Genomic DNA, 15,078 nt, shown 5'->3' on the forward strand with positions numbered 1-15,078 from the left:
ATTTAGACACCTGATAAATTCTTCATTCTTAAGAAGAATGTCTATGGATTTGCATGAATTTAGTCTTTTCTCTTAGTTCCTGTCCTTGAGTTCATGATTTAGAACGTCATTCACAATTAACAAAAGTGGTATTTTGATTTCTTTGAAGGTATGTAATAGCAATAAAAATTGTCACTGTGACAATGGCTGGGCTCCCCCCAACTGTGAGACTAAAGGATACGGAGGAAGCGTGGACAGTGGACCTACATACAACGGCAAGTAGTATAGAGGAAAATGAGTGTGATCTCTCTGTGGTCTATGTCAGAAATTGGGCATCCTTGTACCTTCCCCTCACTTCCCACATCAGTTAATCTGTTTGTGTCTTTATATTTAAAGTGGGTTTCTCATAGGCAGCATTTAGCTGGGTCTTGGCTTTTTTTTTTTTTTAACTCGGCCAGTTTCTGCCTTTTAATTGAGTTGTTTTGGCCAATTATATTTTGTTTGATTATTGATATGCTTGGGTTTAAATCTAACATAATGATATTTTTCTATTACAGTCTCCCTTCATATGATATTGTGCCATTTCAGGATGCTTCCATTTCTCTCCTCCTGGCTTTTGTATTGAATTATCATACTATATATGTTTTAAACCTATAATACATTGTTATCACTTTTGCTTTAAACAGTTGATTATTTTTAAAAGAAATTTAGATACTAGAAAAGGTCTTTATATTTACCCACATAGTTACCATTTTTGATGCTCTTCTTTTTTGTGTAAAGTCAGATTCCCATGTGATATCATTCAGTTTCTGCTTGAAGGACTTCTTTTCACATTTCTTCCAGTGAAAAATTTACTTTTAGCTTTCTTATATCTGAAAAGGTCTTCATTTTGCCTTCCTTCTTGAATAATAACTAGGTATAGAATTCTAAGGTGACAGTTTATACCCTTTTTACTTCTTAAAAGATGTTCCTACATTGTCTTCTGACTTGCATTGTTTTTCCTGAGAAATCTGTCATCTTTTTTTTTGTCTTCTGTTTGTAGTGTGTGTTTTTTTACCCTCTGGTTGCTATTAATAAGATTTTATCTCTAATTTTTAGTGTTTGATTATGGTGTGCTTGGGGTTTCTTAAACTCTCTGGATTTGTGCTTTTTTCTTTAAATTTGAGAAAAGTGTGGTCATTATTTCTTCAAATATTTTTTCTTTTTTTTCTCCATCCCTCAGGAACTCCAATTATATGTATATTTGGCTACTTGGAGTTCTTTCACTTCTCAGTGTTTTCAGTCAGTTCAGTCGCTCAGTCGTGTCCAGCTCTTTGTGACCCCATGAATGGTAGCACGCCAGGCCTCCCTGTCCATCACCAACTCCCTGAGTTCACTCAGACTCACATCCATCGAGTCGGTGATGCCATCCAGCCATCTCATCCTCTGTCGTCCCCTTCTCCTCCTGCCCCCAATCCCTCCCAGCATCAGAGTCTTTTCCAATGAGTCAACTCTTCGCATGAGGTGGCCAAAGTACTGGAGTTTCAGCTTTAGCATCATTCCTTCCAAAGAAATCCCAGGGCTGATCTCCTTCAGAATGGACTGGTTGGATCTCCTTGCAGTGCAAGGGACCCGAAAGAGTCTTCTCCAACACCACACTTCAAAAGCATCAATTCTTCGGCGCTCAGCTTTCTTCACGGTCCAACTCTCACATCCATACATGACCACAGGAAAAACCATAGCCTTGACTAGACGGACCTTTGTTGGCACTTGATTTAAAAAAAAAAAAATTTATTCTTTATGTTTAATTTGGATAGTTTCTATTATTATTCTTCAAGTTTACTCTTCTGTGATGTCTGATCTGCTATTAAGTCCATCCAGTGTATTCTTTATCTTTGATATTGAAGTTTTTATCTCTGTAAGTTCTATTTCTCCCTCCCCTTCTTTGCCTTACTCTTTCTTTCTTTCCCTTTCTTTTCCTTCCTTTTTTCTTTTCTCCCTCGCCCTCCCTTCCTCCCTTTCTTTCTTCTTTTCTTCCTTTTTGTCTCTATGTAGCATGTTCAATCTTTACGCTAGCTTCTTGAACATGTAGAATACAGTTATAGTAATATCTAATGTCTTTGTCTACTAATTCTGTCACCTGTATCATTTATTAGTTTTTATGAATTAATCTCCTCATTTGGGTCATATTTTTTCTGCTTCTTTGCATGCCTTGTAACTTTTTTACTGAATTCCAGAAACTGTGAATTTTGCCTGTTGGATATTAGGTATTTTTGGATTTCTGCTGATGAGCTTTGGATGTAAGCTTAAGTTACCCGGATGTAATATGGTCCTTTAGAACCTTTTTTAAAGCTCTTTTGGGGGGGACCTGAGCAGCATTTAGCCTCGGATTGATTTTACCACATTACTGAGGCAAACCCTTTCTGTTTATTCTATTCAATGCTGTTAACTATGAAGTTTTCCACTAAAAGTGGTAGGAACAGGCATTCTTTCTAGTCCTGTGTGAGTTGTGTGTGGGCTTTGTTCCCATTAATCCTTTCAGGTGATTCTTTCTCTGGCTTCAGGTGATTTCCTTACATGCATACATTGATCAGTTCTCAACTGAGTATCTGAGGGGAACCCTCTGCAGATCTTTCAAGTTTTGTCTGTGCAGCTTTCTCCCTTCTGGTACTTTGCCTGTGAACTCTAGTTATCTTGACTTCTTCCTCAACCAGAATCCTTTCTTCACCTCAAGGAAACCACTGGAGTTTGCTTAGGTTCCCACACCCCTCATCACAATCTGTTAACTTTCCCTAGGCAGCAAACTGGGGCAATTGTAGAGCTCACCTTGTAAAGCTCTAAGGGATCACTGCTCTTCATTGCCATATGTCCAGTGTTGTGAAAACCATTGCTTTAAGTATTTTGCCTGGTTTTCTGGTTGCTATAGCTAGCAGGATAAATCTGGCCCGTGTTACCCCATTTTGGCTAGAAGTGGAAGTCAGAACTATACATTTTAATTCATTGATGGATTGTGTCATAACTTGACTTAGCTGTTATCTAATTATTTGACATTTAGGTTGTCTCTAAGTTCTTGATATGCACTGATGACATTGTAGTGTACGTCTTAATACACATTTTTCCCAACTGAAGCATAAATTGCCATAATGAGATTATTAGATTGAAGGGTATAATCCTTTTTATGGTTCTTGATAAAAATTCCAAATGAGCTTGTGTAATGCCACTGACAGTATGAAGGTGCCAATTTTAATATAACCTGGCCAATGTTGCTTTAAATTTTGTCTTTTTCTTATTAGGTATAAAATGATATATCAAACTGGCTTTAAGTTTTCATATTTTTATTTTTAATTGTGTTGAGTATTTTATGTAGTTTCATATAACTTTTAAAACAAAGTTTTGGTACTTCTACAAATTTAAAATTAGGATTATTTTATAGTTTACCACTTAACGTTCATACTTACTATACTCTTTCACTAAAGAATGTGAAGCAGACAAAATTAATGTTAACTAATGAATTTTTAAAATTATAAGACTTAAAATCCATAAGCCACAAAAAATAAGATTGATAAATTTAGCTACCTTGGAATAATAAAATTATGCATGAAGAAAAGCATTGTACCATAAGACAAATGACAAAATGGGAAAAATATTGCCAATTTATCATAGACAAAACTTTTCTCCCTAATAGATAAATGACTTTTAGAAACTGAGAAGAAAAAGAAATACAGTATAAATCATGGTACAAAAAGAGAAATCCAAATTAAAATCATATAAGTTTTCACCTGCGAGTTTGGCAAAAATGCAGTAGTTTGACTCTATGGGTGAGGTTGTGAGGAATTCTTGTGCATTGCTGGCTAGCATGCTAACTTTTTAAGAAAATTTATTTTATTGAAATATAGTTGATTTACAATGTTGTGTTAATTTCTGCTATACAACAAAGTGATTCACTTATACATATATAAATACATGCATTCTTTTTATGTTCTTTTCCATTGTAATTTATCACAGGATATTGAATATAGTTTCCTGTGTTATAGTTCAGTTCAGTCGCTCAGTTGTGTCCGACTTGTTGTAACCCCATGGTCTGCAGCATGCCAGGCTTCCCTGTCCATCACCAGCTCCTGGAGCTTGCTCAAACTCATGTCTATTGAGTTGGTGATGCCACCAAACCATCTTCCTCTGTTGTCCCCTTCTCCTCCTGCCTCAGTCTTTCCCAGTGTCAGGGTCTTTTCTAATTAGTCAGCTCTTTGCATCAGGTGGCCAAAGTATTGGTGTTATATAGAAGGACCTTGTTTATTCAGTGTATATATAATAGCTTGCATCTGCTAATCCCAAACTCCCAATCCATTCCTCCCCCTCCTCCTATCCCTCTTGGCAACCAGAAGTCTGTTCTTTGTGTCTGTGAGTGAGTCTCTTTCTGTTTTGTAGATAAGTTCATTTCTGTTATATTTTAGTTTCCACATATAAGTGATACCATATGGTATTTGACTTTCTCTTTCTGACTTACTTCACTTAGTGTGATAATCTCTAGGTCCATCCAGGTTGCTGCAAATGGCATTATTTCATTCTGTTTTATAGCTAAGTTGTATTCCATGGTTTTTAAGTACACATCTTACTTATCCATTCATCTGTCAGTGAACGTTTAGGTTGTTTCCATGTCTTGGCTGTTGTGAATAAAGCTGTTAAGAATATAGGGGTGCAGGTACCTTTTTGAATTATAGTTTTGTTTGGATATATGGTGTGCTAACTTGTAACTACCACTGTGGTAGACAAGTTGATAACGCCTTTAAAAAACAAGTGCATTTACCCTCTGATACGTCAGTTCTACTTTTGGGAATTTATTCTATAGGTACATCTATGTGATATGACATGTATACAAGGCTATTCATTGTAATATGTTTTTGTAATAGCAAAGATTGGAAAAATGAAAGTATTAGTGGGTACTCACTGACTGAATAAACTATAGGGCATCCTTGCAATGGAGTTTTGTATAGCTATACAGAAAAAGAGGTGGTGCTCTGTGTATGGTTTGGGAAGATACATAGTATGGCTAAGTGAAAAAATAACATGTGTAATGGCATTTATGTCATGCTACCTTTTGTGTAAGAAAGGTTTGCAATAAAACATATTTTGTTCTTGCTTATCTTTGCATGAAGAAACACTGTAATATTATAGAAGAAATTAATAAAAGTGGTTACCTTTAGGAAGGCAGAAATGAAGTGGGTAAGCAGGAGGAGTCAATAAAACTTTTCAGTATTTTTCAGTTGAAAATCAGTGTGACTTTTGAACAATGTGAAAATGAATGTAAAATATATCATCATCTAGTATATTTTAGTTAATACAAGTTAACTTCTAATTTAATTATCATTAATATAAACTCCTTCTCTCTAGAAAACAATGCTGCCTTGAGGGACGGACTCCTGGTATTCTTCTTCCTAATTCTTCCTCTTACTGTATTGGCTGTTTTTGTCTTCATTAAGAGAGACCAGCTACGGAAAAGCTGCTGCAGAAGGAAGAGATCACAGACAAATGAGTACTTAGATTATTTTTCTTTTAAATTCTAAGTAATTTAATTATGTATGATGATAATCATATCATAGAAGATAGTTTAAAACTAGCATTCTAGTTTATCTCTGTATTCCTTGGCATGATGAGCAGGAATTAAAGGGTAAGTGGTGACTCAGCCACCTCTTATAATGGTGAGGGAAAAGGCTTATGATGACACCAACCTGTATACTACTGAAAATGGCCCCTAGGCTTCATTTTACTTTACTTTGATTTCTGGTAGTGGGGTAAGTAGAATTTGGGACTGCAACTTCTGATTTGCATGCCATTAAAATTTTTCCTTCCTGTCTATTTCCAGTATCAGTTCTCCTAGAAGTATTCTTCAAGTCTGTTTTGAAAACAGATTTTATGTATCATCAGCTTTTAAGAAATAATCTTTGATGGAAGAAAGGGTTGTCATAATTCAGACACCTGACATTTCTAGTCTACATGTTGGACTCTTGTACTGCTGTCTCTCACCAATCATTTCTAATACGTTGGCATTGGAATGTAGCATGTGTTAGCATGGACCTTGTAGTCAGACCTAAGTGCAAGTTCTAGCAAAGCTATCATTTGCTAGAATTATGAACAGAAATAATAAGTATCTAAGCCTTGGTTACATCCTCTACAATGAGAATAATAATATTACCTATCTCTGGAGGGCTTCATGTGAAGATTAAATAAGGAAATATTAACAAATAAAACCCATAGCACAATGCAGTTATTTAATAGCTAGTTTTTATTATTGTAATGTTTCCAAAATGTTCATATCTTGCCTGGAATGCTCACTTTTACTTCATTGCCCTATTTCTCACTTACCTCACTTAAAAACTGCATAATATTTTCCTAGAGAATCCTCATGTTAACTTTATTTTTTTAATGTGTTCTAAAACAGATATAGATTTCTTTTTGTTTTTAAAATATAGTTTATTGAGACATAAGCCTCTACCCCCTTTTTTTTTTAGCACACTGAGTGGTTTGGCAGGATCTTGATTCTCTAAGCAGGGATTGAACCTGGGCCCCTGGCAATGAACGCACCAAGTCCTAACCACTGGATTGCCAGGGACTTCCCCAGATTTATCTTTCTATCCTTTCTTTCTCTTAACTTTCTTTCACACTTCACACTGACCAATCCATGTAGATAATTCCCCAGTCTGCATCTCTGAAATTTTAGTTTCATAGCAATAGCTGTCTCCTGTACATAGCTTACTTACTATCCTTTTGGCAATGTCTAACTCTTATGTGACATCTTTCCAGCCAGCTTGTTTTGCTTCTCTTGGACTTCCTAATATTCAGAGTGACTACTTTAGACCTAAGAATATTATTTTACTAGTCTCTGATTTCAGGAAGACTTGAGGAGTTTGAGAACACTGGCCTGATTGTCTAAATTATTTCTTAGTATTTCAGTTTATTTAATTGTAAAATGAGATTAATAAAACTTTCTAGTACTCTAAGGATTAAAACTGGGTGAGAACTGTTAAAAATGCCATACGAATTTTAGCTGTCATCATGATCTTATCCACCACCACTACCAGTATCATTCTTCTGTATTTGGGAAAATACAAGTCTGTATATTAATGCTATGTCATGTAGAAATGTCTTAATCTTAATTTAGCTCAAAAGTATTTGTATCTTTCAGATCAGGTGGCAAAAATCAAGCAAAAGATTCTAGACAGCCAGCGAGTGTTCCTAGACCTGTTTCTTCAGTGATTCCTCCCAGAAACGTTGTAAGTTTAAATGAAAAATTCTTTTCCTCTATTATATTATGGTACCACACTTTTAGGGCTTCCCTGGTAGCTCAGCTGGTAAAAAATCTGCTTGCAATGCGGGAGACATGGGTTTAATCCCTGGGTTGGGAAGATCCCTTGAGGAGGGCATGGCAGCCCACTCCAGTATTCTTGCCTGGAGAATCTCCATGGATAGAGGAGCCTGGCCGGCTACATTCCATGGGGTTGCAGAGTCGGACATGACTGAGCAACTGAGTGCAGCACATCACATTTTTAAAGCTTAAAAAATTGTTACATAATATCCCAGGTGGTGCAGTGGTAAAGAATCTGCCTGCCAGTGCAGGAGACACAGCAGAGTTGGGTTTGATCCCTGGGTCAGGAAGATCTCCTGGAGTAGGAGATGGCAGCCCACTCAGTATTCTTGCCTGGAGAGCCTGGAGGGTTACAGTCCGTGGGATTGCAAGGAGTTGGACACAACTGAATGACTGAGCATGCACACATAGGAATAAACATAGATATTTTCCAAAGAATTTAGGAGTGTGGTCTGCAGATGGCCGCTGGGTTAGTTAATGGAATAGCACTAGGGTCCCTGGCTTAGAGGAGATGGGAGGAAAACTAGACATTGAGAATGTCTTGCCTTGAAACCAAGCCTAGAAAATGACCTGGGTTTTATGCTGTCACTCTTTTTTCCTATGTCTGCTATCTTTCTGTTTTCAATACCTGGCTTCCCCAGGGCATCTAACTAAAGATCTGGGGCTGAGCTCCTGGAATCTTGTCTAGTTGTCTCAGCAATGGGACCAGCAATCACTGTCCTTTGGAGTGTATTAGGGAGTACTGGGATAATAATATACTTTTTCTAACATGCATATATCCCTAAGAAATAACAAAATATTGCTTTATCTGCTTTTAAACGTTATATAATGTTGTGTTTGCTGTCTTACATATGTATCTGCATCATGCTTTTCCCCCTTAACATTGCTTTGTGGTTTATCTCTATCAGTAGATGTAGCTCTAATGCATTCATTTTCACTGTTGATATTATATTACATAAACTCCACACAGTTTAAAAATCCATTTTTCTTTTACCAGTTTCCAATTGTTCATTGTTACAAATAAAGCTGAGATGAGCATTCTGTATGTTACTCATGCATATGTGTGAGTTCTAGGGTGGTACTTGTATAGTGGTTGCTATCCACATGTGGCTATTTAAATTTTATGTTATATTAAATAAAATTAAGAATTCTATTCCTCACTGACATTTTAGATGCTCAATAGATCACCTGTGGCCACTGTTGTAGGGGCACCATAGGCATAGAATGTTTCCATCATTACAGAAAATTCTATTAGAGAATCTCTATATTCTGTTAGAGAATTTGGTACATCTGATATAGGGATATACCAAAGTTAAATTGCTGGGTTGAAAGATATTTGAATATTTACTTGAAAATGTCAAATTGTTTTCCAAAAGGATTATACCATTGGGTGATTGCATTGTCAGTGGTGTATGAGCATTCCTGTCAAAGTAAATTTTGGCAGCATTTGGAACTGTCAAACTTTTAAAGTCTTTCCAATTACAAGGAGGTTAAATGATTAGATATCCTTCTAAAATGGAAGGATATGTATGGAATCTCCCTGTTCTTCTCCCTTTCCTTATATAAAAAAGAAACAAATTGTTATGCCCTTTTCCCTTAACCATAAGTCTTGGGGATTTTTCCATATTTCTACATATATAGGATGATCACACAGTCCCTACATATACAAGTTAGAAATTATGTAGTATATAATTTTTTGTCTTTGACATTTTTTTTCCCTTTTCTATTGTGGTAAAATATACATGTGATAAAAGTTGCCATTTTGACCATTTTTAAATATACAATTCAGTGGCATTAATTACATACACAGTGTTGTGTAATCATCACTGCTATTTCTGAAACTTTTTCTTTACCCCAGACAGAAACTCTGAACCCGTGAAGCAGTAATTCCCCATGCCCGATGACCCTGCTGTTCTACTTTTTAAAAATTGAGATTAAATAGACATATCACAGGCTTCCTTTGTGGCTCAGCTGATAAAGAATCTGCCTGCAATGCAGGAGACCTGGGTTTGATCCTTGGGTTGGGAACATCCCCTGGAGAAGGGAAAGGCTGCTGCTGTTGCTGCTGCTAAGTTGCTTCAGTCGTGTCCGACTCTGTGCAATCCCTACCCACTCTAGTATTCTGGCCTGGAGAATTCCATGGACTGTATAGTCCAGGGGGTTGCAAAGGGTTGAACACAACTGAGTGCCTTTCACTTTCACTTTCAGACATATCACGTTATATAAGTTTCAGGTGTACAACGTGGTTCAATATTTGTACACAGTATGAAATGAGCACCACAGTAAGTTACACATTTTTTCCCCTTGTGATGAGAACTTTTAAGGTTTACACGCTTAGCAGTTTTCAAATATGCAATGAAGTATTATTACCTGTAGTCACCATGGTGTACCTTACATCCCTATGACTTATTTTATAACTGGAAATTATTATCTTTAACCACCTTCATCTGTTTTTACCCATTTCCCTCTCTGCCCTCTGTCGTCCCAATCTATTCTCTGTATCTAAGCATTTGGGTTTTTTTGTTTATTTTTAGAGTCCACATATAAGTGAGATCATACAATATTTGTCCTTCTCTGTCTGACTCATTTCACTTAGCTTGAATGCCTGTAGTCCATCCATGTTGTCACAAATGGCAAGATGGCGTTTTGTTTGGTGGTTGAATAATATTCGTGCATATGTACATGTGTTTGCCACAGATGGACCCTTAGACTCTTCCATATATTGGCTATCATAATTAATGCTGCAATGAACATGGGGTGCAGATAATTATACAAGTCAGTGTTCCATTTTCTTTGGGTAAATACTCAGAAGTAGAATTACTGGATCATATGGTAGTCATGTTTTTAATATTTTGAGGAACCTCCATACTGTTTTCTATGGTAGCTGTACCAATTTATATTCACATCAACAGTGCACAAAAGTTCCCTGTTTTCCACATCGAAATCAAGGGTATTTGAAAATTAATGGTATTTACAGTACTAGTTAGGTACTGTGTACATTTGGCAATACATTTTTGGAAGGTTTTATTTAAAATATATTGACCTAGGAAATATTAATATGTTACCTTTTAACTAATGGAGTTGATCAGGGCCAAGATAATACTTTGTTATTATTGAATTTAAAAACTATAGCTTAAAAGGATTAAATATTCCACACTCAGTAGCAAAGATATGTTGAATACGCAAAATATTTTAAATGTTAAGATTATAAGTCATCTATTCATTGATTTTTAAATAGATTATTTTTATGTGGAAAATAACCTATATAGAAAATATATTGATGAGTGCATTGTGGTAATAACTTTTTTTTTTCTTTTTAGCCTGTACAAACAAACAGATTTCCAGTACCAACTTACGGAGCCAGGCAGCCTCAGCAGTACCCATCAAGGTCTGAAGTGAATTCACTTAGATTACTTGACCAGGATAGAACCCAGGGTTAATGTTTCAATAGTTCCCTTGTATTTTAATGTAATTTAAGACATGGTATTTATTGCCAACAGTATAGATAAAGCACAGTTTGCAGAAAAGTTTTTAAGAGGTTTTATTTTTGTCATATTAATGAAGTGTCAGAATGAAATTTTAAAGAGGCCCCAACAAGACACTGAACAGCTGCTGTAGCCTCTGGTATCCATAAGATTCAGAAGCAAGGACCTTTATAATAACCAGCAATGGCGAATCACATAGGTTTGACTAGACCTCCCATTAGGAACAGCTAGAAAAGCTAGACAATATAAGAAAATATGAAGGCATCAGAAAACTACTAAAGAAATGAAGGATTATTTTTTAAGGTCCAGGAGAGGAAGGTATTCCACAGCTGAGGATGACCTCAGCTGTGGGGACCATTTTTCTGTCCTAGATTGTATCTACCTATTCTGCATGGGCGAGGATAGAAAGCTGAGGAGAGCTTTCAACAAACTAGGGCTGAGAGGACAAAAACTGGAGCCCTGCCAGGGAGATGGTACCCTAGCAAATATCCCAGGCTTTGTGTTGGGACCCAGGGGCAAGGGTGAATCAGACCCTCGACTTATTTCCTACAGGTTTGGTTGTTTTCTTTCACTGTTTGCCTCCAATTTAAAATAGCATAATTGGTAAAGAATCCTGCAGTGCAGGAGACGCTGGTTTGATTCCTGGGTCATGAAGATCCACTGGAGAAGGGATGGGCTACCCATTCCAGTATTCTTGGCCTTCCCTGGTGGCTCAGCTGGTAAAGAATCAGCCTGCAATGCAGGAGACCTGGGTTCGATCCCTGGGTTGGGAAGATCCCCTGGAGAAGAGAAAGGCTACCCACTCCAGGATTCTGGCCTGGAGAATTCCATGGACTCTATAGTCCATGGGTTGCAAAGAGTTGGATATGACTGAGCAACTTTCACTTTCACTATCTCAATTTACAAAGCTAGACATACAAGAAAAGAAAATGTGACTAAAACCAAGAAAATGTACTCAGAGGGTATCCAGTTAATAGAGTTTATTAGGTACAGACTTTAAAGTAGCTATGATGATCATATCACAGAACTAATAGTCAAGTTTGAGAATTTCACACAGAACTAGATGTACTGAACTTAAAAACCTAAAAAAATAAATCAAATGGAAATTCTAGAACTGAAAAGCACAAGAAAAATGAAGGACTCAATGTATGGGCTTAGCATCAACAAGAAAGGAGAAGATTTTATTATAAACATTGCATAAAATACTTCTTACCCCTCCCTACCCCCCCAAAAGTCCTTCAAATTATGATTGAATTGCACACTGAGTAGTGTCCTCCAGTATAATCTTTATTATGCAATAAGAATGCACTGAAATCCAAGTGAACATCAGGAGAAGAATATATAAATTGTGAAACAGATGCTCACCAGGCAAAATTCAGTGATGGTTTTAAGAATGGCGTTATGAATGTAGCTTTATTTCATTCAGTTGAGACATATGATTAACTGTCTTTTTTACCTCTTCACAGGCCACCTCCACCACAGCCCAAAGAATCATTTCAGGGAAATTTAGTTCCAGCTCGTCCTGCTCCTCCGCCTCCACCTCCTTTATATAGTTCCCTCACTTGATTTTTTTTTTTTAGCCTTTCATTTTGCAGACATCTTCAGGGAACTGAGCTAATACTTTTTTTTTTCCTGATATTTTCTTGAAAAGCCTTTCTTCCTGCTGCAATTATGAATGAAAAACAAAATACCACAAAACAGACTTTATTAATACAGAAAAACAGAACTTGAGTAGTGGGAAATGAGAAATAGAAGAAATGCAGTAAAGCCAGGGAATTCAGAATAACATTTTCATTTCCATTACTGAATACATTTTATTCAGTCATCTGTGAGGTTAATGTACCTGACATGAATTATGTTATTTTGAACATGTTATTATAATGATTTTCAAATTAACTGTATTGTTTCAAGTTTTGTCATTATGTGCTTAAATGTAACTCTGAATTTTGACCTTAGTTATCATTAGTGTAGTTTCTTGTTGAACATGTAATAATCTAATACCTGTGAAAACTAATTAGCTGCCAATTAATATTTAATATTTTTAATCTTGCACAGACTAATAATCATCATACATTAGAATTTTGTGTATCTCATTCATTACATGAATAAAGGAATACTCTATTCAGAAGAATGCACAAAATACACAATTAAGATATCATAATACTATTTAAAAAGTACAAAAACACACTAAAAGTGTGTATGTGTATACATACACACAGTTGTTATCTTCCATTTTTATGAACATTCTATGGATAAATGCTTCTATGGATTCTATGGACAATGGATTCCATGGATCTATCTATGGATAATGAATATTAGCCAAGTTAATTTAAAAATAGAATTTCTATTGTGAATCATGTTAAAACACAGCATCCTTTTACAGTAGCATCATTTTAAATAAATTATAAACTTTAAGGTACGAAGTATTTAATAGAACTAATCAGATATGCTGTTGATTCATAGCTGTAATAAAAAGCAGGAGCAATTATAATATCTTCAATCAATTGAGCTATCATAAAACCACTTGAGAATCTCATGAGCACTTTAAGTCCAAAATCTGAAACTTCAAAGATTGCTATTAATATACTTTTGAATGTTTACATTTACTAAGGTGTGCTTGATAATGTCTCTGTTGATTCTAATATTTTTCAAGAAATTAGGCTGGAGAAATAAAGAGAAGTGTTTTTAGATAAGTGCAAGAAAACTAGTGGTATCTGCGAATTGTTGTCTCAGCTGTGATAAAAAGTGAATTTTTACTATGGAAGAAATGGTATGAATGATGAAAATTTAAGCACCTAAAATTTTTTCACAACCTTTCATAATAAAGTTTATTAATAAGTTTATTAACTGAATTTCTTTAGTTTTTTAAAAAATTTTTGGTTTGTGTATATATATATATACATACAAACATAAGATTTACAATAAATAAAATACTTGAAATTCTGATTTGTGTTGTCCATTAACTTCTTAAATACTCAGCTATTTATAACCTTATTCATTAAAACATACTAGTTTTAGATAAAACTACTAGTCAAATGTTTATAGATACTATCTCACTAATTTTCAAGACTTCTGGCAAATTGTGAACAAAGGCTTTTGGTTTGAAAAAGCCTTGAAAAACAGATTGGTTTTGAAGAAGACACATATCTTAGTCCTCTGAAGATGGTACTTTATGTTAACAATCAGATATATAATAAAATTGTAAACAATCCCAAATAGTCTTCAATTTAATCTCTGAATGAATTAATATACAACTAAAATGTTTTGTGTTTGTCACTGATATAGTTCCACAAATTTTGCCATTGTAGTTCATATCACTGAAATTTTACAGTTAGTAAATATTAACACTGCAACTTAAAACTTTCTCAGGATTAAGTAATTCCTTGGATCTTTGAATGTTTAGGATTGTTTTTTTTTTTCTGGCTGCACCACAGGTCAGGTAGAATCTTAGCCCTCTGACCAGGGATCGAACCCATGCCCCCTGCAGGGGAAGCATGCAATCTTAATTGCTGGACCATGAGGGAATAAGCTATTCTAAAAGATTATTTGATCAGCCTGAACTTCTTTTGCTTTTATATGCATTTTTACATATTTTATATGCTTTTTTTTTCCATGTAGGTTTGTCCTTGATTTATCTTGGATTGTTATTTTAAAAGTTGTAAAATTTCTTGGTCATAGATGCCACTTCAAAATTTGAAAATATTAAAGGTATTCTTTGCCATCTGCTAAAGATGTTTTAATAATCAAGGATAAATTATATGTAAGTTTGGTGTCACTGTATGGCTATGTTCACAGACTTATTATGTTGTTCAAGATACTACATTTTCCCTTTCTGTCAGGCAAATGCCTGGGTCTACTAACTATATGCTGCTAAGTCGCTTCAGTCGTGTCCGACTCTGTGCAACCCCATAGACGGCAGCCCACCAGGGTCCGCTGTCCCTGAGATTCTTCAGGCAAGAACACTGGAGTGGGTTGCCATTTCCTTCTCCAATGCATGAAAGTGAAAAGTAAAAGTGAAGTCGCTCAGTCGTGTCCGACTCTTAGTGACCCAATGGACTGCAGCCTACCAGGCTCCTCAGTCCATGGGATTTGCCAGGCAAGAATACTGGAGTGGGCTGCCATTTGCATTCTCCGACTAACTATATAGTTAAGCACAATCCAGGTTTTCTTAAGCACAGAACAGATTTTATAAAAGTCTATAAATGTTTACTGAAACTACTATCTTGCAGGTACCATATTAGATCATGTGACATATAAATTCTGGATAGGACATGC

General features: G+C 35.7%; 1 protein-coding gene across 2 annotated transcripts in view; it reads left to right on the plus strand.

The window, feature by feature from the left end:
* Positions 1-13,749, plus strand: part of ADAM9 (ADAM metallopeptidase domain 9) — a 92,717-nt gene extending 78,968 nt beyond the window's left edge. For both annotated transcript variants that reach the window (XM_019953489.2, XM_070781444.1), the window contains 5 exons: positions 149-254; positions 5,347-5,488; positions 7,139-7,226; positions 10,639-10,706; positions 12,270-13,749. In XM_019953489.2, coding sequence (XP_019809048.2) covers positions 149-254; positions 5,347-5,488; positions 7,139-7,226; positions 10,639-10,706; positions 12,270-12,369 — 504 coding nt within the window. In that variant the 3' untranslated portion in view covers positions 12,370-13,749. The remainder of the gene's footprint in view (positions 1-148; positions 255-5,346; positions 5,489-7,138; positions 7,227-10,638; positions 10,707-12,269) is intronic.
* The last annotated feature ends 1,329 nt before the right edge of the window (positions 13,750-15,078 follow it).

The sequence above is a fragment of the Bos indicus genome, chromosome 27, assembly GCF_029378745.1.
Source record: "Bos indicus isolate NIAB-ARS_2022 breed Sahiwal x Tharparkar chromosome 27, NIAB-ARS_B.indTharparkar_mat_pri_1.0, whole genome shotgun sequence".
NCBI lineage: Eukaryota > Metazoa > Chordata > Mammalia > Artiodactyla > Bovidae > Bos > Bos indicus.